Source organism: Bos indicus, chromosome 26 (assembly GCF_029378745.1).
Source record: "Bos indicus isolate NIAB-ARS_2022 breed Sahiwal x Tharparkar chromosome 26, NIAB-ARS_B.indTharparkar_mat_pri_1.0, whole genome shotgun sequence".
In the NCBI taxonomy this organism is placed as follows: domain Eukaryota; kingdom Metazoa; phylum Chordata; class Mammalia; order Artiodactyla; family Bovidae; genus Bos; species Bos indicus.
This window is the reverse complement of record NC_091785.1, coordinates 32,411,201-32,436,424: the sequence shown is the minus strand read 5'-3', so window position 1 is coordinate 32,436,424 and position 25,224 is coordinate 32,411,201. Positions and strand designations below refer to the sequence as shown.

The window sequence follows — 25,224 nt, the reverse complement described above, 5'->3', positions numbered from 1 at the left end:
AGGATAACCTTGACTGGAGAGGGGCTGTGGGGAAACACATGCACAGTCTGAAGTGGAGATGGGGTCTGTCCCAGGCAGAGCTGCTGGAAGAGAGGAAGGCATTTCTGGGAGGGATATGACATAGGGCCTTCTGATCTATGGGTGTTAGGAGCTGAGGGAAAGGAAGGAAAGGAAGAAAGAGGAACTCTGGCCTTGGCATCAATTCAGAATCTGTTGTGAAGACAGTTATACACATAGGTGGTACTTGATGAGGACAAGGCTGTTTGCTTCATTCATACTGTGCGTGTTGGCTGAAAGAATGAACTAGTTAGCCATCGAGGGGGAAAATATGAGACTATCTGTACTCAAGCCCTTTTACTAAATTCCAGATGGAGCAGAGACTTAATTGAAAAAAGGTAAAACCACAAGGTTACCAGAAAATCTGGGTGAAAACAGTTTTATGCAATATTGAGGGTTGGGTCAGGAAGCCTAAGGTCTAAGCTCTTATAAAACCACATAAAAAAGGTGACTCAGTGCAAAAACATTTAAAACTTTTATCTAGCAATACACAGCGCAAAAGATGAGACTAGGACATACACTTGTAACACAACAAAGATTGATTTTATTACTATTCGAATTCTTAGAAAGCAAGGTGAAAGAGAACCGAACTCTCCTTTGCTCTTTTTTCTATGAGGAGGTAATGTAGTAATTCATGAAAGCAATACAAGTGCCAGTAAACAATAGAAAGGATGTTTAGGGAGTTCCCTGGTGGTCTAGTGGTTAAGACTCTGCACTTCCAATGCAGAGGTCTCGGGTTCAGTCCCTGATTGGGGAACTAGGATCTGCGTGCCTCATAGTGCAGCCAAACACACAAAACCCCACAAATACTATTAAACACATCTGTGACAGTTCAATGCGATGAAGGCAAGGGAAAAAAGAGCCCCCCAAAAGATATTTGGTGTTAATAAAAGAAACAAAGCTGTAATAAGATTTTTCAAGTATCTATTTGGCTAAGATTTAAATGACTGAAAACATCTATCACTAGCAAGAAGGTGGGGCTATCAGGACTTGTGCTTTATTTGCAGGAATGTATAAGAAAGACAAGACCCTTCTGAGGAAGTGTGAGCATTAACATTAACATGTAAAAAAAACTCATATACTTTGGCCCAATAATTCCCACTTGCAAAGATTTATCCTAAATTGATAGTTGCATAAATATGCACAAATATCCTTATCATCTCATTGATTATAACAGCAAAAAAAAAAATGATGTCTATCAATAGGAAACTGGGTTTCCTAGGTAGCACAAGTGTAAAGAATCCACCTGCCAATGCAGGAAATGTAAGAAACACAGGTTCAATCCCTGGGTTGGGAAGATCCCCTGGAGGAGGGCATGACAATCCAGTCCAGTATTCTTGCCTAAAGAACCCCATGGACAGAGGAGGCTGGTTGGCTACAGTTCATAGGGTCTGTAAGAGTCAAGAGTTGGACACGACTGAAATGACTTAACACGCATCAACAGGAGACTAGTTATTTGGGTACATTCAATAAATGATTACAAAACCATTAAAATGATGTTTATTTGACTAGGATCAATATGGACGGGGCGAGCACTGCTTAACAAGTATATTAGAACACGGATGTCATTTTTTAAAGATGATACTCCATTTATAGTTATTATAAAACATCAGATGTATTTCCCATATAACAATATCCTCTAACTCACTTTGCACCTAACTGTTTGTACCTCTTACCCTCCTACCCCTAAATTGCCCTTACCTACCACTTGGACTTTGTTCTCTGTATCTGTGAGCCTGATTCTTTTTTATTACATTCATTAGTCTGTTGCATTTTTTAGATTCCACACATAAGTGACGTCACATAGAATTTGTCTTTGTCTGATTCATTTCACTTGGCATAATGCCCTCCAAGCCCATTCACACTGCTGCAAATGGCAAAGTTTTGTTAACATTGATGCTGTTTGTGTCAAGGTTTCTGTATACAGATGCATTAAGCAGTGACTGGAAGGATATTTTCTCTTGACTTTGAGTTTCTGGCTGACTTTCTCCTTGGCACTTTTCATTTGTGTTTTCATTTTTATTTAAATAGTGAGTTTTACTTGTGCAAAAGTGAAATTAGCTATCATCCCAAAAAGGTGCCTATTGCCTGAATGGGAAGGAAAGAAGAGGTGATGTATGGATATATATAACGAATTCACTTTGCTGTACAGCATAAACTAACACAACATTGTAAAGCACCTACACCCTAATAAAAATTTTTTTTAAAAAAAGTACTTGGCCTACCAGACATCCCAGTGCTGCCCGGAGGAACGTCAAGACGGGAGGTGAGATGGGGGCAGCTCCGGTGATCAGTAACCGAACCTTCCCACCCAGGCTTTCCTGTTTAATAGAAACAAAAGACCCGCTGAAAACTATTCCCTCGGCTTTAGTCTCCTGCATTGCAAAATGGGCAGAATAGCCTACTTATCCAGTGTTGTCATAAGGATTAAACTCATTAATTCACACAGCACTTAGAAAGGGTCCATCATTGTAGAAAAGAACTTAAAGTGTTGGCTCTTATGGTAACCACCATCCACAGCGGGAACCAGACCTGCATTTTTTTTTTTTTTTTACATTTCCTCAGGTAATTTGTATTGTTGGATCTTTCAAATTACTTAGGACTCTCAACAGACCACCCAAGAGAATGAAAGAGCTAGAACCTAAGAAAAATCCACTTTCTGTATTTCAGCCAAATCCCTTTAGTGACAACGTTGTCTGAGAGAGATCTCAAAAGGCTGAGTGAACGCAGAAAGTGCCAAAGGGTCTCCAGTTAAAGAGACGCTTGACCATCAAAGGAAAAGCAAAGTATGCTGAAGCTGAGGGCAGCCCAGACACATACCTGGCTCCATCAGGATCTACCCAGCATACCTGGATCTTTCCAAAGATGAGCTTGTCCCACAGACTGTCACGTCTGATGATACCCCTTTTCACTTCACGGAATTTACTGGCAACAGCTAAGTTCAACAAGAACTTCTTCAAGGGTGTCTTGGCTTCATTTTGTACCTGCAGGAGTGAGAGGAGTGACAGCTCCTCTTAGTTGGAAACCTACTGGATACTCACCAAAGCCATTCATCAACAAACAAGAGATAGCGCTTCCTAGCATCAAAAGCGGAGAAGGCAATGGCAGCCCACTCCAGTACTCTTGCCTGGAGAATCCCATGGACGGAGGAGCCTGGTAGGCTGCAGTCTACGGGGTTGCTGAGGGTCGGACACGACTGAGCGACTTCACTTTCACTTTTCACTTTCATGCCTTGGAGAAGGAAATGGCAACCCACTCCAGTGTTCTTGCCTGGAGAATCCCAGGGACGGGGGAGCCTGGTGGGCTGCCGTCTATGGGGTCGCACAGAGTTGGACACGACTGAAGTGACTTAGCAACAGCAGCAGCAGCATCAAAAGAAAGTGACTCTTATTCATGCACTGGTATGCTGAATAATGATGAAAGTTCATGCTAACAAAGAAGTGAAGTTCATACACACACACAAAGCTCCAGCTCCTCCAAATTCCTTGTCCTTAGCAAAAAACCTTGACAATTAATACAGCATGTCCCCAAAAGGTAGCATCTATCTACAAAGTTACCCGGGAGTACTGATGAAACAGCTGATTCTGTACCTGTTAGGGCTTTTGATTTAGGATCATATGTATGTATGTTATATAGTATCATAATATTACAAAGAAAATTTTTCACTGACCAGTTTTGAAGGTCACTGGGACACCAGTGCATTATTTTCAAGACTGATAAATAAAGGGGGAAAAAATCAAATATTTGTGCCTTCCTGGAAGACTCTCAGCTAATGAAGGCAAGAGAAATGCTTGGATTAGAAAAATCACCATTTTCCTAACCTTAATGAAAAACAGAGCAGAGATCAATAACAGCTAAATCTGTCATGAGGCCATGAAATTTTGGCTCATCTCCTTATTAGACCTGACTCTGGACAAGCTATTTAACCTCCAAGGTTCAGTCTCATCATCTGTAAATTAGGGATAATAAACGTTGGTGTGATTTCCTGGGTTTTTGTAGGAATGAAATGATGGAATGTATATGAAAATTTACCATGGGCTTAGCACCTCAGCAAGAAGCACCCTAACCAGCAGGTGTTATGGAACCAGAGTAACAATTTCCAAGTCAGCTGAATTTTGAGAGGTTCCTCAAGTCTCTGAATTAATCTGTTTCTCCATATCACATCCAAGTAATCTCATCCAGAGGAAAGGGGGTTTCATTTGTACGATTTTTCATGGCTGCATTTGTAAGTGTGGCTGTAAGTGGATGCTGGTGGGGTGGGGGTGAGGGTGGAGCTGGAGCACAGTTCCTAGCAACACAGAGTCTCTAGGAGCTGTAGTCAGGCCTAAAGCCCTGCACAGCTCAGGGCCAGCCCAGCAGAAGCAAGGTAAGTACCTTATCATAGACCTTGTTAAGGAGTCGAGGCACTGTGGGGAACAATGTGGGCTTCAGGGTCCTCATGTCGTCAGGCAGCAGCCGAATGTCTCCTTGGAAGAATCCGACTTTGGCTCCATAAGAGAACACGATGACCTAAAAGCAAAACCAGAGCGTGGGGCTCAGAGCCAAAGAACCTCTTTGAGTCGGGTCTGTTTGGGACAAAATTAAGGACATCCAATGGGCACTTTGATGTGAAGAGTTGACTCATTGGAAAACACCCTGATGCTGGAAGACTGAAGGCAAAAGGAGAAGGGGGTGGCATAGGATGAGATGGCTAGATAGCATCACCGACTCAATGGACTTGATTTTGAGCAAACTCTGGGAGACAGTGAAGGACAGGGAAGGCTGGCAGGTGGCAGTCCATGGGGTCTCAAAGAGTCAGATACTACTTAGTGACTGAACAGCAACAAAAATGCACACTTTTCTCTGGACCCCCTCACCCCTGACACTTCATGTACCCAGAACTCTGAGACCCTACTCCCTAGACAGGATGACACTCACCTCTGCTGAGGTGGCAGGACAGGTAAGTCAGATTGTGAGGCTGCAGGCCCACCCCTATTCCACCCATGGCTCTGGGTGAGTGTCTAAGGCATCGTTTCTAAGAGCCCGTTCATTACATAGCACTAAGAAAAAAGCACTCAAACTAGAACACGCCTACAGTGGTTAAGACCATCTCAATTTCAGAAGTGATAAAATGTGAAAACTCCCGAAGTTTTCACGTATATTCACGGAATATACATCAAGGCTGTATATTGTCACCCTGCTTATATAACTTATATGCAGAGTGCATCATATGAAATGCCAGCTGGATGGAACACAAGCTGGAATCAAGATTGCCAGGAGAAATATCAATAACCTCAGATACACAGATGACACCACCCTTACAGCTGAAAGTGAAGAACTAAAGAGCCTCTTGATGAAAGCAAAAGAAGAGAGTGAAAAAGTTGGCTTAAAACTCATCATTCAGAAAACTAAGATCATGGCATCCGGTCCCATCACTTCATGACAAATAGATGGGGAAACAATGGAAACAGTGAGAGAGACTTTATTTTTTTGGGCTCCAAAATCACTGCAGATGGTGATTGCAACCATGAAATTAAAAGATGCTTGCTCCTTGGAAGAAAAGCTATGACCAACCTAGACAGCAAATTTAAAAGCAGAGACATTACTTTGCCAACAAAGGTCTGTCTAGTCAAAGCTATGGTTTTTCCAGTAGTCATGTTTGGATGTGACAGTTGGACTATAAAGAAAACTGAGCACCAAAGAATTGATGCTTTTGAACCGTGGTGTTGGAGAAGCCTCTTGAGAGTCCCTTGGACTGCAAGGAGATCCAACAAGTCAATCCTAAGGGAAATCAGTCCTGAATATTCATTGGAAGGACTGATGCTGAAACTGAAGCTCCAATACTTTGGCCACCTGATGCGAAGAACTGACTCATTGGAAAAGACCCTGATGCTGGGAAAGATTGAAGACAGGAGGAGAAGGGGACGACAGAGGATGAGATGGTTGGATGGTATCATGAGTTTGATGGACATGGATGGACTCGATGGACATGAGTTTGAGCAAGCTCCAGGAGTTGGTGATGGACAGGGAAGCCTGGAGTGCTGCAGTCCATGAGGTCACAAAGAGTCGGACACAACTGAGCAACTGAACTGACTGAAAATGTGAAAAACACGCTGATTAGAATTAATATTATATTAATCAGATATCAGCACTTTAACCCAAGGAACCGAATCTTCCATTTTAGCATTTCATGTACCAACAGATAAGCTGGTTGAAGAGGTATTTAAGCAGGGATCAGAGAGGGGACTTTCCATCCCTAATGACACCTGTGTTTTTGCTTTTGGTTCTCAAGCCAGCCTCAGAATAGCCTGAAAAGCTAGATGACCACTCACAGAAGGCCAGCTCTTCTCCAGTGCAGGTGCCATGTCAGCAGCTCCCCCTGACACACTCTGGACACCTTATCTGGATCAAAGTTTCCTTCTTTGCCCCTCTGTGGGGAACTTCCTTTTCGTTAAGCCTAGATCTTTTCAAAACCTCTAGCCCAAAGACAAGAAAAAACAATGCCTCATCTCCCCGCGCAGGATAGATGTAAGCTCCCGGCTATGAGCTCCAAGGATTTGCCGGCACCCTGTGTGAAAGCAGGAGCAAGCATTCACCCCATGGGATACAGACAGACTCCACACAGGAAGACTCTGCAACAGGTTAGGGGTGACGCCAAGATTAGGACTCAGCTGTGACAACTCCCTGCTGCCCGTGCCCTCACGTTAAATAGTAGATTGCAAATGTTGCAGAGTTGCCCTTGGAATAAATGTGGGACTAGCAAGTCAGGACCCTCTTTTCACACACCTGCTAGGAATATAGGATCTTACCTGTACAATCCTTTCAAACATATGAGCCAAGGGGAGGTAGGATATACACACGTCCTCAGGATTGGGCTCAAAAACACCCTAGAGATCAGGAAATGGAAAAGAGACAACAATGGGTTAATGTCAATTTCCTCTTCCAAAGAGGATTTAAACACTTCTTTCTAGGACTGCTGCATACAGCTGTGCAGATGTGCCCTGTGTAAATCTAAGGGCTGCTCTAACTGCATTGAGTGTGGAGATCTGCAGTGACCCTAACAGAGCAAAACTCTATGGGACTTCCCCAGAGGTCCAGTGGTTAAGACTTCACCTTCCAATGCAGAGGGTGTGAGTTCTACCCCTGGTCAGGGAGCTGAGATCCCATGTACCTTGTAGCCCCCCAAAAATCAAAACATAAAACAGAACCAATACTATAACACATTCGATAAAAACTTTAAAAATGGTCCAGATTAAAAAAAAAAATATATATATATATATATTAATAAATAAATAAAAGGGCAAAACTCCAGACAAAGATGTACCGGTATTCATCCACACTCAGGCCTTCAATCAGTTTTTTCCCTCTCTGCCTCCTCTCACTTTAAGATTAAAATCTTACGACAGATTTACATTTTAATGAGGGCCTTGTTTTCAATTGACCACTGACCTCCATACATTTGAGAAAACCAGAAGCATTGGAAACAATATTTGCATGGGTTAACATGGCTCCTTTGGGATCACCTGTAGGAAACAAGAGGTGGGAAGATGCAGTAAGTGACTAACAGGTTGTCTCTGGCATTGAAATGAGAAGCTACATTCATTTGGTTCCGTTCCATGGAGCCGAGAACTTCTTCTGTCCCCGGGTCTTTTTATGAATGGTGTAAATGACTCTGCTTATGAATGACTGATACCCCCAGAAACGCTACTCTGACTGCATTATTATGCTACTCTGACTGCTACCACACAGGGCACAGCCGCAGTCTCAGATAGCAACAAAAAAGAATCCAAGTGGCCCCCACCCTGCCTTGTGCTGTTTTCATGTTGAAGACTTCAGATCTAACAATATTACCTAGCCATCACTTTATAAACGGGGTACAGTGGAATGGCTATGACTTCTAGATTATTATGGTTCAAATTAAAAGTTACTAAGAGTTCTAATAGCTAGGTAGCTACATAGAGGGGGAGAAAGAGAACACGGAATGATCTGTTTAAATCTACCACTGGGCTATCTTGATTGAGTGAAGCCATTCAAGTGATGTTGAGAGAGTGGTAGGCTGGGGGAGGAAGTTGACTTTATAAAGCCATCTTAAAGGCCCTTCCATTCCATACATGTAAACTGCTCCTGGTTGTTCATTGAAATGTGTTTGCTTATGCTTGGGTTTTTCTAAGTGGGCAACCATATTCAGAAGTCTTAGATTATAAGTCCCTTGTAAAGGGCTGCTTGTAAAGTATATTTACCAGCCCACCAGTGGTCAGTGACTCAAGCCACGTTTTTGGCCAACTAGGGGCATGTGGGGCAACTTCCTGGGCACTGACCTGTGGTCCCACTGGTAAAGCAAATGATGCTGAGATCTTCTGGTGCAGGAGGCTGGAGAGGGAAGCATAAGGGCTTAGTCTACTGTGAGCTTTGAGAGCTGAAGAAGGCAAGACTCAAGATCAGGCAGAAGAAAACTTACCACGGGTTTTCTGAAGTTCTCTTTGCCTAAATTCTGCATGAACAGAAAAGCAAGAAAGACATTAGTTGAGATAGACAGTCTTAGGACAAATACAGTCCTTTTTTCCTTTTGCATGTGAACACCTCTGCAGGAATACAACCCAAATTCCAACCCAGGTCAGGCCCAAAAGCCAACATTCAGGCACAATGGAAGCCTCGGGGTAGAGTATAAGTTCTCTATAATACCAACTTATGAGGGCAGATCCCAAATGTCCAAACTTCCCATCAGACTCTCAAGGTTCAGTCTTCCAGGACCATTGCTAAATCATTTTAAATAAAATGAATAATTGACATTTCAAGGCTTACTGCACATTATATTACTGCCCTGAGCACTTTATGTTCTCTCATTAACTCTTTAAATCTCCTTTGTGAAGTAGGGATGGTTTCATCTTCATGTTACAGAGGGGGAAAAGAAGATGTGGTGCAACTGGCCCCAGGTCACATAACTAATGGATGTGGAGCTAGAAGGTGAACCCAGGAAGCCTGGTTCCAGGATCACCCCCCTCTAACTACTTCTGTATTTATAAATTCTCTACTTGGAAGTCTGTCTGCTGGCCACAGACCTTCCTCCCCCACTGGCAGGCTTTCTGAGTTGTCTTGGGGAAATGATTCCCATAGCTTAATCCCCCACTGGCAGGCTTTCTGAGTTGTCTTGGGGAAATGATTCCCATAGCTTAATAGCATGAGTGTAATTGACTCCTCCCCTGCCACCTCTGGAGGACATCAACTTGCTTTCTTGTATGGAAGTCCTGCAAGTTGCCCACAGTGTGAGACCACCCTTCTGGCTGGCAGTTGAGCTTCAGTCCCCTACCTCAGCATCAAACAGGGATAAGATTTCAACTCCACATTTCTCCCCTCTCTTCTTCAGGTCATCCTCAAAGGGATCCATGAGGATGACCAATTTCAGGCCTGGGGTGAGGCCCTTTTCCACATTACTGATCAGGACTAATGCCTTTTGGGGTGTATCACAGATTACCATGGCGATATCAGCTGAAAGCAGAAAGAGAGCCGGAGGTCAGCCTCTTGTGTTGGTGTGCATCTGATTTTCTCACAAAGAGGAAAAGATTTTTGAAAATGTCAAAACTACTGGATCCCTAAAGGAGATTATGTTTGTAAATCAGATTTATAATGTATAAAATCGGAAACATTCCATTGATAATAAAATAAACTTAATTGAAACAGAAGCACTTAGTTTCCTTGCACACTGCCAACCATTTATAGTTTCTAGAGGAGCCACAAAATTCCTTCAGGTTAAGAATACAGACAACACACTTGGTCACATATGTGGTCCTGTCCATTTGCTTTGTTTAGGGGCATGGGGAGGAGGGATTACAAGGGGAAGGAGAGGGCAAGTAGGATTTTAGCAGACAAGCATTTTATAGTTTTTAATGGTAGCAATTGCTTTGATACTTGTTTGCACAAATGGAAACTTTCTGATTAAGTCTATAGTTCCAATGGATCTACTCACTTAATCTACCAGTTCTGTGATGGAAGGTAACATCTAGTATATCTCTTATTTGCCCATTGAACTTGAATTTGTTTCTCTAACAATAGTCATTTTGTCTACAGACTCTCCATGGACATGGACATTGGTACATGCTGGTGAAAACTATACTCATTTCGATTTACAAGAGTAGGAAATTAAACAGTAGTTCCATAGTGATACAGTCAATTAAGTGATTTATTCACTCACTCGATGGCCTTTCATCCAGGGTGGCCAGTGAAAATAGCTCACTGCCAGAACTATATTGTCATATGACGCCACCTTGAAGCATTTCATTGAAACTTCTGAGTATATCCCCGATTCATGGGCTTTTTCTAACTTCCCTCTAAATTATATCCTAGGTGCTACAGGACAAGAGAGACTTGAGCATTTTTCTGATCACAGCATTATAAGTCTGTTAACAAAAACCAATACTGAGGAAATACTCAGCATCAAGAAAGAATCAAGTTAAAATGTAATAGCAAAATTTTACCCTTGTTGATGATGTATATGACAGCTTCTGCTCCCAAGGTATCATACAAGGGCACAGCTACCATGGAGTACGTGTAACAAGCGAACTCAGAGATGACCCACTGTATGGAGAGATGTTCAAATAAGGACTAGCATATGCTTTGACGACGAAGTGTGTTAATTCAGTCATTTAGTCAACAAATGCTTATTTGGTGGCTCTGTGTTAAAAGAAAGAATCTTCAGTTGTGCCATGTGAAATCTAGTTTCTTGACCAGGGATGGAACCCAGACTCCCAGCATTTGAAGCACAGAGTTTTAACCACAGGACCATCAGGGAAGTCCCCTCAAATCTCTTTTTTTGTGTGATGCTTTAGGGACTGCCATTGCTGATGCTATAAAATATAATTAAATAAAGGAGATAATGTGGGTACCAAGACAACTATTAAAACAAAGGTAGAGTGTAATAAGTTCTATCCATAAAAGGTACAGAAAGCATTAGGGGAGTCTTAAGGAAACAGAGTCACTCTCAGGGATGGAGTAAAGCTATCTGGAACTACTTTGGGAAAAGTGACGGAAATTGGGCAGGGCTCTGAAGGACAGGTAGGATTTGGTTATGGAGATGGAGACAGAGAAGGATGAAGGAAGTGAATGAACAAAGCAGGATTGCATGACATCACTACATATACATCAGAAAGCATAAAGAGTAACAGGAAGTGAATTGGGCTGATGGGTCAGAACCTGATAATGGTGGGTCTTAAATGTCATTATGAACTGAATTATGTTCCCCCTTAAATTCATGTCAAAGCCCTAACACCAAGGCAATTGTTTTTGTTGATAGCACCTTTTAAAAAGAATTAAGGTGAAATGAGATCATAAAGCTCAGCCGGTAAAGAATCTGCCTGCAGGGTACAGGAAGCTTGGGGCTGGTGCACTGGGATGACCCAGAGGGATGGTATGCGGAGGGAGGTGGGAGGGGGGTTCAGGATGGGGAACACGTGTACACCCGTGGCGGATTCATGTTGATGTATAGCAAAACCAATACAATGTTGTAAAGTAATTAGCCTCCAATTAAAATAAATAAATTTAAATGAAAAAAAAAAGAATCTGCCTGCAATACAGGAGGCCCTGTATTCAATTCCTGGGTTGGTTAAGATTCCCTGGAGAAGGGATAGGCTACCCACTCCAGTATTCTTAGGCTTCTCTGGTGGCTTAGCTGGTAAAGAATCCGCTTGCAATGCAGGAGACCTGGGTTTGATCCCTGGGTTGGGAAGATCCCCTGGAGGAAGACATGGCAACCCACTCCAGTATTCTTGCCTGGAGAATTCCATGAACAGAGGAGCCTGGCGGGCTACAGTCCATGGGGTCACAAAGAGTCAAACATGATTGAGTGACTAAGCACAGCACAGCACAGAGCTCATAAGGATGGGACCCTGATCCAATATAACTACTGTCCTTATAAGAAGAGGAAGACACACTGGGGATGGCAGAGAAAAAGTCAAGTGAGGACACAGCAAGAAGGCAGCTGTCTACAGCCAAGAAGAGAGGCCTCAGGAGAAACACACCTGCTGACACCTTGATCTTGAACTGGAGATCTTGAATAGACTCTAGGACTGAGAAAATTAATTTCTGTTGTTTAAGCCACCAGTGTGTGGTATTTTTTTTATGGCAGCCCTAATAGACTAAGATACCAGGTTTGGTGTTAAGTTCCTGAACTAGAGTCAAGAATATCTCTGAGGCTGGGTTAAGGGAAGATGAAGTATATAGATGCACCCAGAAGTGCAGCCTGGCTTGCCCCCACCTTGGATTTTCAGTTAAACAACTGGCTTGGGTAAGCATATGTCATGCAACTATTCCAAAACACACAAAGGTTTTTCTCTGAGGATACTGGGTCTAATGACTTCACCTGAACTTGGAGATAAGCTTAATTCCAATCATTGTAATGTCTAAAATCTGCTTTCAACTCACTGTGGAAAGATGGCTGCAGCTGGTCTCAGGAGAAGTGGAGGCCTTGGTCACTAGTTCAGGGACAACGTGCAAGTTCCAATTCTAACAGCAGTTCATCCCTTTCCACGTCACCCTCAAGCTCTTATTTGCCAGTCCCCTCACAGTTTCCTTATTTTCCTCATATGACAGACTGGCTTAAAATGACACATAACTGGAAACACATAGGAGAAGCCCAGTCACCCAGCAAATAGCACCATTCAACCAATATTAAAGAGGCCCTGCACTATAACTCTTTCAACTGGAACAATATTTAAAGAGTCTGAGGTCTCTAAACAGCTTTCATAAATCTCCATCAAGCATCAGAGTGCTGGATTTGGGGGAGTCTTTAGACTTGGCCCGACTCATTTCTTTCAGTTAATTTCAACACAGTTACCTCTGGCCTATTCTGAGCAAAGATACCAACAAAGCTTTCTCGTGATGGTTTATATCCTTTATGCAAGAGACAGGAGCCCAGGTACTCTGCTCGATCAGACACCTACAAAAGAGAGAGGTAGAGAGAGGGAAAAAAAAAGCAATCAAGACTCCAGAGAGAACAAATTAGCTCAGGATACCACATAAGCAAAAGAACTTATCCAAAATCATGGGCCTGACTTACCTGTTTGTAGGACAGCCATCTGTAGGGCTGGTTTGGTTTTCTATATCCCAGGCAAGGCCCATTGTCTAAAAACATAATATTAAGAGAAAATCAGTTCCAGTTGCAGATTCTTTGGACCAGAGAAAGTAAAAGGAGGTTAGGAAGAGACAAGACACAAAGGATAAATCCAGTAAGGACGCAAGCTTCTCTTACGTGCCAAGGAAATGCAAAAGTGATAAGTACTCAGTTCTCAAAGACAGAGAGAGCCTTGAAAACTGCATCTGCAACATTTAGGAAATGCTGAAAAACAGGGGTGGTTCCATCTTGGAATATGTGACCTCCATGGTAACAGGCATTTGGGGAAAGCCATGAATATGGACTAGCCCACATGACGTGAACAAGCAAAAACCTACAAGTGAACACAAATAGCCGTATTGGGTAATCTTGGACTGAGTTTCCCTACAATAAAAAAGGGGCTTGGCAACCCACTCCAGTATTCTTGCCTGGAGAATTCCTTGGACAGAGAAGACTGGCAGGCTACAGTCCACAGGGTCGCAAAGAGTCAGACATGATTGAAGCGACTTAGCATATGTGCACAGTAAAAAAAATATGCTCATAAAAATTTAGACAAAAATAAAAATACAAGTCATCAATAATCTCATCACATAAACACCATTATCAAGACTGATATTACGTATTTTCTTTGATACTTCCTTTGATAGTTTCAAGGTTATATTCATTCCCCATATATATTTTGGTATCCTGCTTTCTTTCCCCATTTTATACAAATATTCCAATTATTATTTCTTCTCTATAGAGATTTTAATGGCCTTATTACGGCCAAGTAATGAAGGATTCTAGTGTACAGCTGAATTGATCTCATTTTGGGCATGGAGATTGTTTCCAAAATTGACACATCAAATAATGCTATGATACATATTTTCAAATTGATCATTTCAAAGTTAGAACATTTCCTTAGAATATTTTATTGTTATTTATTTATTTTTTAAATTTTATTTTTAAACTTTACATAATTGTATTAGTTTTGCCAAATATCAAAATGAATCTGCCACAGATATACATGTGCTCCCCATCCTGAACCCTCCTCCCTCCTCCCTCCCCACACCATCCCTCTGGGTCGTCCCAGTGCACCAACCCCAGGCATCCAATATCGTGCATCGAACCTGGACTGGCATCTCGTTTCATACATGATATTTTAAATGAAATAACTGGGTTGGGAAGGGTGGCAGGAGCTGGGGGTGAGGACAGTTGGTTAGAAAGCTCAAGGGTTTTTTTTTTAACTTTTTATTTTGTAGTGGGGTACAGCCGATTAACAATGTTGTGATGCTTTAGGTGAACAGCGAAGGGACTCAGCCATATATATAAATATACACCTATCCAATCCTCGCTCAAACTCGCCTCGCATCCAGCTGCCACATGACATCGAGCAGAGTTCCACATTATACAGCTCAGGTTTTTGATACCCAGCATCACATTGCTTGGTGAATCGGTTGGGACAATTTGCCTTTTCTCCCACCAGCACATATCAAGTCATAGACACTAAATAGTCACTTTTTAATATGTCTTCTGGTTTAACAGATTTTAAAAGTTATTACTTTAGTCTAAACTTCTTTCACAGCTATTAAAATGGGACCTTTTCCCTTATTTGTCAAGCTTCATTCTCATGAATCGGTTGGTAACGTACTTCATATGAGAGTGTCTTCTGAGACACTGAGACTCATAAGAGCTACAAGAACACACATGAGCGTACGCAGGAGCACTTGGGTACACACTCATGTACATTAGCCTTGAATATTTTTACAGCTGTGTCTCACATTTGACAATAGAAGAATTAAACTTCTGAAAATCGAAACTATTCTGACTTATTTAAATTACAGTAAGTCATCCACTTACTAGAGGAAATAGTCATTTCAGCCACAGAAGTCACAGAAGTTATGGTACTTACGAGGCTACGGAAAAGCCCTAACTGGCTGAGAAACACCCATATCTAAGCCAGAATGAAACTGAGTTATAAATAGGAGTGCAGAAAGGAAGGAAGTTTTACATAGAGGATCTAGCCACATTGCTGAGGGGATTTCAGTTCTAGCCAAAAGGAAGCATTCAGAAAGAAGGTTATTAGGAATTCAGAGGCAAATAAGTGAACTTCCAGACTAAGTGACAGAGGAGAAAGGAAAGAAAGCAGGAAAGAGATAGCCACATTGACTAAAAATATATATATATATATTTTTTAATGAACATGGAGACTCTTCACAGGAAATATTAGTGCTTTTTCTTTCTGTTGAAACAGCTGCATGGAATGCTCAAGAAGTCAAGTCTCAGACTGAGATGTTCCTTGAAGCCAGGCAAGCCCTGCTTTAGGGGTTCCCAGCCCCTGCTCCAGCCTACAGTGTGCGCCACTCTGCCGATGCACCGTTTGTACTATCATTAACCCCCAGTGATACATACCTCTTATGGGCCCTGGCTTACTCTGCGCTGTCACATTAACTCACTGGGTCTTCCCAATAACTATCATTATCCCCATGGAACCAAGAATCATGAACTTGAACAACTTCAAGCGCGCTCGTTAAGTGGCAGAGGTGATAGAGGTGAGAAAAACTCTATTGCATCTCCTTATCACTTCCCTATGGATAAAAATACTAGCAGAGGCCCATGGTCAAGGAATAAGTCAAATAATTGGCCCAAGGGGGCACCAACTGGGGTTTCATTAAACTCTGTGCCTGAATCAGCTTCACTTTGATTAGCCAAAGTCCTGACTAGGCAATAGCCTAGCCTTTGATTAATCAATTTAGATTTTCTGTTCTAAGACATGGCCATCTATAAAGAATCTACCTATTAGCAACTTCACAGCAAAATTGGGGCCCTAAGCTAGGTAGGGTTGAAATTTCGGCACACAAAGCCTTTGGAAAGCTCTGTTTAAAATTCATATTTGGAGGAGAAGGGGACGACAGAGGAGGAGATGGTTGGATGGCATCACCAACTCAGTGGACATGAATTTGAGCCCACTCATGGAAATAGTGAAGGACAGAGAAGCAGCCCATGGCATTGCAAAAAGCTGAACAGGACTTAGCGACTGAACAGCAACTATCTGGAATTCCAGTTCAGTAAAACACAGTGCAGCCAGAGGATCTATATTTTAAACACTGCTGCTGCTACTGCTAAGTCACTTCAGTGGTGTCCGACTCTGTGCAACCCCAAAGACAGCAGCCCACTAGGCTCCCCCATCCCTGGGATTCTCCAGGCAAGAACACTGGAGTGGGTTGCCATTTCCTTCTCCAATGCATGAGAGTGAAAAGTGAAAGTGAAGTCTCTCAGTCGTGCCCGACTCTTAGCGACCCCATGGACTGCAGCCCACCAGGCTCCTCCATCCATGGGATTTTCCAGGCAAGAGTACTGGAGTGGGTTGCCATTGCCTTCTCTGCAAGTCCTCATAAACAGTATCTTTTATTTTTAACACTATTTTTTATTTTAAATAAATATATATATAATATAAATATATTAAATATAATATAAACATATTAAATATAAAATATATTTTATATTTTAAACACTATCTGCAGGTAATTCTCCCCAAAGGAGGGCATGGCGACCCACTGCAGTATTCTTGCCTGGCGAATCCCTGGAGAGAGGAGCCAGCGGGCTGCAGTCCATGGGGTCGCACAGAATCACACCAGAAGGAACTTAGCACTCATGCATGCAGGTGATCCGTACATGGACCATCTACTGGGCAGGGATTAAAGATAGAGGTTGTGTATGTTTGTGTTAAGTCACTTTAGTTGTTTCCAATTCTTTACAACACTGTGTACCATAGCCTGCCAGGCTTCTCTGTCCATGGAAATTTTCCAGGCAAGAATATTGGAGTGGGTTGCCATGCCCTCCTCCAGGGGATCTTCCTAACCCAGGGATCAAACCCATGTCTCTTAAGTCTCTTGCATTGATAGGTGTGTTCTTGACCACTAGAGCCACCTGGGAACCCTATAAAGATAGAGGTTAGGGCTGATGTATTCCATCCCAGTTGTAATCAAATGTGTCATTTTTCTATGGAAATACGCTGGATTTTTCATGCCTACTTACTTGAGAAGCCAATTTATCTGTTTAGTTTTAATTTAACATTGAAAAACAATTCTAAATGAAGGTATCCTATGTGCCACATGCTGTGTGCTGAATGACTTGTATCTAGTTCCAATAACAATCCATGCTCAGTGAAGAAAACTTCAAAAAGTCTGAAGTCCCAAAGGAAAGTTCTATTGTATTAGCTATATACTATCTTAAGTTGCCAAATAAGTAAAGAAACTAGCGGTTGGTTTGTTTTTGTTTGTTATGTGGATAGAAATCTAAATCAGTACTGATGTGGAGCCAGAAATACCAAGTACAGTCCCCTCTGGAACCTTCAGATAGAAGTTTTCTTTACAATAAACTTTCATTGTCTTGAGGAGCAACAACTTTTACAAAGCACTTAAGAGTTGATATAAAATAAAGTAATCTAGACAGAGACTTAGATTTCAGTACCAGCATCAACATTTTCTAGTTCTGTCACTTTCAAAATATTCCTGAACCTCTGAGTCTCTAATTCCTCACTTTAAAAAATGAGGTTGGACTTCCCTGTTGGCCCAGTGGTTAAGAATCCACCTGTCAATGCAGGGAACACAGGTTTGATCCCCGGTCCAGGAAGATACCACATGCCTTGTGACAGCTAAGCCGGGGCACCACAACAACTGAGGCTGCATATGCTGTAAAGTCCCTGCTGCACAGAGAGGAGCCACTGCAACGAGAAGCCTGCACACCGCGACAAAGAGTAACCCCCTCTCGTGGCAACTAGAGAAAGCCCGTGAGCATCAGCGAAGACCGAGCACAGTCATAAATAAATAAAAAATTTAAATGGGGGTGTATAACAACTAATCGGAGAAGACAATGGCACCCCACTCCAGTACTCTTCCCTGGGGAGAATCCCAGGGACGGGGGAGCCTGGTGGGCTGCCGTCTATGGGGTCGCACAGAGTCGGACACGACTGAAGCGACGTAGCAGCAGCAGCAGCAGCAGCATAACAACTAATCCCTGAGGTGTAAGAAAATAAGTAGATGCTATCCATGCAGTACTATAGTTTGTCCTCAACAGGAATTGGCTATTAAATATTGTCGTCAGTTCAGTTCAGTTCGGTCGCTCTGTCGTGTCTGACTCTTTGCAACCCCATGAATTGCAGCACGCCAGGCCTCCCTGTCCATCACCAACTCCCGGAGTTAAAAGGCAGAAGGGAAGTGGAGGACAAAAAGTCACATAGGTAAACCTCTACCTGGACAGAGTATCACCCTAAAGAAAAAAAGTTACAGGGAGAGTGGGACTTCCCTGGTGGTCCAGTGGCTACGATACTGACCTTCCAAAGCAGGGGAGCCTGGGTTTGATCCCTGGTCAGGGAACTAGATCCCATATGGCATAACTAAGACCTGATGCAGCCAAATAAATAAACATTTAAAAAAATACATAGGGAGAGTTATAAGCCTGTTGATTCTGAAAGGAAGCTAGTAAACCGAGCATTGTGTTCAATGATATCAGATACAAGTACTGAACCTTGATGTACTTCTTTCATTCATTGGAAATGAACCTACCAAAGGTCATGGGATAATGCTTCTAGGAAAGTCCAAAAGACAATTACCCTCTGTGATACTAAGAGAAGCAACAAGGGCCAGCAGTACGATACTAGGGGCAAGGTCAAGGTAAAAAGTCAGGAGGCCTGAATGCTAAATCTAGCTCAGATTCTATAATGCAGGGAACTACATTTATGAAACACATCCTCCTAAACAAATGTACTAGTGAATTAACCAAAATATTTTCCTACTCTTAACTCTTTAACAACTTGGCCAGGAAGTTCTCCTTGTATTAAATAAGAACCAGATTCAGAGAGGCAAAGTGGTCTGTGCAGTCACACAGCTGGCAATAGAAGAATTGGGTTTCAAGCCCAAGTCTGTCCTGCTACACAGCTTCCAGCACCCACCCAGATCCTCTGCTCATGTCCCTGCCATGCAGTATTTTTAATTCTTCTCAGACCACCACACTGAAACAAAGTTTTAGAAGTGAGACAGGGAAGGAGAGGTAGGGAACAAGAGCCCATCTTGGTCTTACAGGCCAGGGGAAATAGCCAGGCTTACCAGACACAGCAAGTCCTCTTTGGAAGATTTCATATGTCGTCTTGGCATCTGAGAAGTAGTAGCGTATTAGGTCATTGTCCTTCTGGCAAATACTTCTCCGTGCTCCTCCCTAAGACACAAGACCAAGTTTAGGTCAAGTCTGAGTCTTTCCCCACCCTTTTCAAACCTGTATGGATTGAACTGAAAAGAACATAAATACTTACTATTGAGGTCACAATTATGACCCTTTTAGTATTTAATCAATCAATTTTTTTAAGTCTCAAAATTGTGGTATCTTCATATCAGAGAAACCCAGAGATTGTCGCAGTTATGTTTTTGGTAATTTCCCCCGCCTCCCTAGGTATATGCATGTGCACTCACTCACACACGCACACACACACACACACACACACATACACACACAGGAGAGACAATATTATAGTTATGTGCTATGCTGGGCTTAATTGCTAAGTTGTGTCCGACTCTTTGTGACCCCATGGACTATAGCCCGCCAGGGTCCTCTGTCCCTGGAATTCTTCAGGCAAGAATACTGAAATGGGTTGCCATGCTCTCTTCTAGGGAATCTTCCCAACCCAGGGATTAAACTCAGGTCTCCTAAATTGCAGGCAGATTCTTTACTATCCAAGCCACCAGGGAAGCCCTTTTATAAAAAATCATATTAAGTTTAAACATCTATCAAATGCATACTATGTTCAAGGCCCTGTGCAAATATTGTAGATGCAAAGTGAGTTGAGACAAAAGTACTGCCTGTGAAAGTGAAGTGAAAGTGAAAGCGCTCAGTCTTGTCTGACTCTTTGCAACCCTGTGGACTATACAGTTCTTGGAATGCTCCAGCCCAGAATACTGGAGTGGATACACTTTCCCTTCTCCATGGGATCTGCCCATGAGTGCCACATAAATGAGAGTTTTGGGAGCTGGGGTAGGGCAAGAAGGGGAAAACATGCAAATATAACACCGTGATGTACACACTATAATAACAACATATGTTTTGGGAGATGAATGAAGTAACCAATCCTGAATCAAATAGAAAGCCTACAGAGAAGAAATAATATTTCAATAGAGACTCTGACGACAGTAAGCATTTACCAAAAATATGTGGTTTCATAGAATGGAGGGAAAGGAAAACAGTTCAGAGTCAAGCAATAGCCTGAATAAAGATGCAGAGGAAGCAACAAAGATTTACTGTGTAGCACAGGGTATTACACCCAGTATCTTGTAATAACCTATAATGGAATATCGTCTGCAAAAAAAAAAAAAAATCACTATGTGGTTCACCTGAAAGTAATGCAGTATTGTCAACCAACTATGCTTCAACTTAAAAAAAAGGAGGCGGGAAAACACACTGCAGATCCTGGCAGGCAGCTCAAGAACAGGGTATCTGAGAATGAGGGCATAGCTGGGATGTGTCTAGAAATGTCATCTGGAACTTTAGGATCCAGTCCTGATCTAGATCTTCTGGAGCTGCCATAGGAGCTAGAGGTATGATTCAACCCTCATGAAAGTTAGAGAAGCCCTGCCATCAATTAAATAGGCATTCAAAACTGCAAGTTACTACCAAGATAGCGGCTCTACAAGTCCAAGAGAACCCATGAGACTCTAACAAAAGATCTGACTTAATCTGGAGCATCAGGGAAGATTTCCATCAGATGTCGCGTTAAGTCAAGACATCAAAAACAAAGTTCTATTTCTAGGAAAGAAAGATGGGGTCTTGCTGTCTACTTACATAGACAGCATTGAGGAAGAATGAAACATGATAACTTTTGGCAACTGGGTAAGAAGAGATGAATTTAACTGAGATGGACCAGGAGGGGAAGCAGGAGAGGGTGCCGGTGTGTATGCAAGAGTGTGTGTGTGTGTGTGTTTGTGTGTGTGCGTGTGTGCACGTCGGTATGTAAGGGAGAAAACATGCAATAAAGAGATGTGTGGAGCCTGAGGTACTCAAGTGTCACTGAGATGGACTTAAACTCAAAAGAGAGGTCAGATTTGGGTGTCATAGCCCTTCAGGTACATATTCATATCATATTAGAGGGTGGTTTTCTCAAAAGCTGTGAGGATTGAAAGCAGGGATTGGCAGACTATAATTGGGGCCAACCATGGCTAGCCAGTTTTTAAATAAAGTTTTATTGGAACACAGCCCTGCCCTCATTTACATATCTCTTGGTGCTTTCACACTGTAACAGCAGAGCTGAATATTTGCAACACAACCCATGTGGTCTGCAGAGCCTAAACTCTTCACTATCTGGCCTTCATGGAACAAGTTTGCCAATCCTTGCTTCAGAGGAATCAAAAGTTGGTGAGATTGAAACTCTAGGATAAAGAGAGGAAAGAATCTAAGTGACAAAGAAAGACTATCTTGGAATTAGGAAGAAATCTCACTGAAGAATATGATGAAATGCAAAGGAAGAAGTTTTAAGAAGGAAGTATCAATTGAGAGGAAGAATCATTGAATTTATTTTTTTAATTTATTCTTTATTGAAGTATACTTGATTTACAATGTAGTGTTAATTTCTGATGCACAGGAAAATGACTCAGTTATACACATATATACATCCTTTTTTATATTCTTTTCCACTATGGTTTATGCCAGAATATTGAATATAGTTCCCTGTCCTGTACAGTAGCACCTAGCTGTGAATCACTGAATTTAGAAGTCAGATTATGAGTGACGCAGAGAAGTCTGAGGGGATGGTAGTGATAAAGGTTAGGCCTCAGTGGGTTGAAGTTAACGAGGGGAAATCAACAGTCTGCTCTTAAAGACTCAGGGGAAAGGGACGATTGAAAAGACATGGTGGCCTGAAGTATCAGGATTATAGGGACAGTAAGATGCTGATGAAAGTCTGCCAAATAAAAGGGAGGGTGGTAGAGAATGGAGGCAACTTGGAGTCAAATTCCCAACTAGAAGCACAGAGTTTGTAACAAGATCAGAAAGGGTTAGCTTTAATGCTTTCTTCTCTGAAAAGAGTTGAAGATGAAAAATCATGAGAGAAAATTCGTGGCACTAACCCTTAATAGGAAGTGATATGATTTGCTAAAATGTCAAAGAATTGAGGGGAGAAGCCCAGTTCAGTGTCTGTCAGTATTAAGAGAGACTATTAACTCAAAGCTGGAATTGAATTCAATAACTTTTTTTTTTTTTAAACCATTCTTAGACATGGTATTTCTCAATGAAAATGTTCTTCTGTCCGCAGAGTCCTAACTATCATCTAGACTGTGGGTCAGCAACGTGTTCCTGCAACGGGCTAGATAGTAAATACTTTAAGCTTTGTGGAACACATAAGATCTAGCTCTTTCTTTTATTCTTTTTACATATCCTTTGAAAAATATAAAGAATGTTCTTAGCTTGCTCACACAGATAAAGGTGGGTTTTGTCTGCATGCTATAGTCTGCCAATCCCACATCTAGATTTTTGGCATCATAAAACCAGTAAAATCTGTGATTTCATTACAAACAAAAATATACCATTAATAGAACTTTCAACTTGTAGATTTTCTGTTTATTTTTGCTAATCAAAAAGGCTTACTTTCCCACACTACTCCCAGTCTCCTTAACCACCTCTCCTAAGGTCCTGAATTACAGTTTGTGTTCCATGAAGGCTGACAAACTGCAAAGGTAATTGGCATGTTACCTCAATTCCCACCGACTGCTTGTTCAGATCAACATGAGGCAAGGCGGGCTGAGGTCTGTTAACCAACCACAGGAAGATGGCAGCTCCGAAGGTCAGGATGCAGATCAGTGCCGGGGTTGGAAGTGGGGAAAATAAGAAGTTAAAGATAAAAAGCATCTTTATGAAGAGCAGCAGGAAATTCAGGCCTGTAAAAGAAAAAAAGGAAAGAAAAAGAGGAAATTGCCGTACTTTTTTTTGCTCAATCAGCTCTCTATGCTTACCGAAGCTACACACACACATACAGCGTCTAACCCTCCAAATAGCCATTGTTAACCACTCCAGCAGCTGAATTCCTCCCACTGTTTACCGTAGCAATGTCGGAAATACTAGAATACGTTCTCCACCCTGGCTACTTGACTGTCCTCCCACAAATGGGAAAGGATCAAAGGAAAGAGGTTAATCATTTCCCAGACAATTTTGAGAAATGACTACAATTTTATTTTTTGGTTCACAAACCCTAGAAGAAGCCCTCTGGATCCAACAGAAGCTGGTAGTCAAAGGAGGGGGCTCCAGAGAGCTTTCCCACCCAGGCAGACAGAGGGTCATGAAGGACTTCTTACGACTGCTTCTCCCTAGTATCAGCCAAACAGAAGATGGAACCTCTGGAGAGGTGATACCACCCATCTTAGAAATCATGTGTTCTCCTGTGAAGGACACTTCCTGCTGGCCCAGATATGCCTTGCTCATTGCTTTCTTTTCTGAGCCATCAGGAGGGTCTCAGAGATCAAAAGCATGACAACTTGCTGGGTCCAAAGTCCTCTTTCTCCAGGGAACCTGAAGGAATCATTTTTATCAGAGACAACTTTAGCCAGGTCTGAGAAAGGTTGCTGGAGAATGGGCCTGACACATGGTAGCCGGGAGGCATTGAAGATTTAAGCCAGGAAGAGATCTCTAGGAACCAAAAGAAACAAAATCTTCCCTCCACAACTCAACTTTACTTGTAGCTTCCAGCCAACTTTAGCTTCAAACTACTCTCTATAAGGAGGCATTAACATTTGGGTAGATCCTAGGACCTTACTTTCACTGACATCTCTTCCAGGTCTTGCCTCACAACTTTCAGACTTGATTAAGGCAATAACAGCAGCAAGCATATGAGCACCAACTGTATGCCAGGCACCAAGCTGGGTTGTTTGCATGGATTATCTAATTTATTTCAACCAATATCACAAAGTCACATTTTACAGATAAGAAAATAGAAACTCCCAGAAGTAAAGTGACTTATCCAAGGTCATTCACCATTTCCCACTGCTGTCTCCCCATTAAAATCGACAAAACCACAACTCTTTCCTCCTTACAGTGTCTAGCCATAGAGTTCAAGGAGGCTGAATTCTTCCGGCAGCTTATGAGTCACAGCAAAGGATGTTCAGATGTTGTATGTGTTTCTCCAGTAGTCATGGATGGATGGGAGAGTTGACCCATAAAGAAGGTTGAACACTGAAGAACTGATGTTCTCAAACTGTGGTACTAGAGAAGACTCTTGAGAGTCCCTTGGACAGCAAGATCAAACCAGTCAATCCTAAAGGAAATCAATCCTGAATATTCACTGGAAGGAATGATGTTGAAGCTCTAATACTTTGGCCACCCGATGTGATGAGCCAACTCACTGGAAAAGACCCTCATGTTGGAAAAGATTGAGGGCAGGAGGAGATGGGGGAGACAGAGGATAAGATGGTTGGATGGCATCGCTAGCTCAGTGGACATGAGTTTGAGCAAACTCTGGGATATAGGGAAGAAGAGGGAAGCCTGGGGTGCTGCAGTCCATGGGGTCGCAAAGAGCTGGACACGACTGAGCGACTGAACAACAACAAACATTTCCTGTAATGCTCTACAGAACAATATCTCAAGAGACAAGAGCAAACATTCTTACTCAAAATCAAGAGAGTAAATAAAGTCCAACAAAGAGCTTTATCAGATCAAACTCACAGTCACCATTCGCGCTTTGAAGCAGTTGCCACTAGGAGGCATCTGGAAATTTCTCCATTAAGAAAAACAGCTCAGCCCACTCTTACAAAGGCTTTTATAAAGCCTAGAAATTTTGTGTGGGAGCAGGAACAGTCACAAGAAACCTTGAGTCACGTTTCATCATTTTTTTCTGCCTCTAATTGGTTATTATCTGAATTTGGAGTAGTCCCTTACCATTGTATGGAGGAAAATGGAACTTCCAGAGCCTGAGATGACTGTCCCAACTCTGGTTTCTTCCACGTTGTGTTTAGGTGGGAAAAAAAAAAAAAAGAAGCTTAAAAATAAAAGCCAGACCCCACAGGTGGTAGGTTACCTAACAACAGGTCCTGTTGTCACAATCTGCCAGGATTCTGACAGCTGGGGTTTTTGGAATC

General features: G+C 42.2%; 1 protein-coding gene and 1 non-coding gene across 6 annotated transcripts in view; one reads left to right on the top strand and one right to left on the bottom strand.

Moving 5' to 3' along the window:
* Positions 1-25,224, bottom strand: part of ACSL5 (acyl-CoA synthetase long chain family member 5) — a 51,507-nt gene that overhangs the window by 6,901 nt on the left and 19,382 nt on the right. For 3 of the 5 annotated variants that reach the window (XM_019953016.2, XM_019953017.2, XM_019953018.2), the window contains 13 exons: positions 22,850-23,034; positions 19,225-19,333; positions 13,085-13,149; positions 12,863-12,964; positions 10,509-10,608; positions 9,344-9,522; positions 8,495-8,527; positions 8,355-8,406; positions 7,486-7,559; positions 6,846-6,923; positions 4,432-4,566; positions 2,907-3,041; positions 2,283-2,378 (listed from right to left, as the gene is read on the bottom strand). In XM_019953016.2, the coding sequence (XP_019808575.2) occupies positions 2,283-2,378; positions 2,907-3,041; positions 4,432-4,566; positions 6,846-6,923; positions 7,486-7,559; positions 8,355-8,406; positions 8,495-8,527; positions 9,344-9,522; positions 10,509-10,608; positions 12,863-12,964; positions 13,085-13,149; positions 19,225-19,333; positions 22,850-23,005 (1,314 nt within the window). In that variant the 5' untranslated portion in view covers positions 23,006-23,034. Of the gene's footprint in view, positions 1-2,282; positions 2,379-2,906; positions 3,042-4,431; positions 4,567-6,845; positions 6,924-7,485; positions 7,560-8,354; positions 8,407-8,494; positions 8,528-9,343; positions 9,523-10,508; positions 10,609-12,862; positions 12,965-13,084; positions 13,150-19,224; positions 19,334-22,849; positions 23,035-25,024; positions 25,157-25,224 lie in introns of those variants that run through there. The other 2 variants (XM_070781280.1, XM_019953020.2) reach the window with 2 other exon arrangements.
* TRNAG-UCC (transfer RNA glycine (anticodon UCC)) lies at positions 742-814 on the top strand. Its single transcript has one exon. It is a non-coding gene; the product is annotated as a tRNA-Gly (tRNA).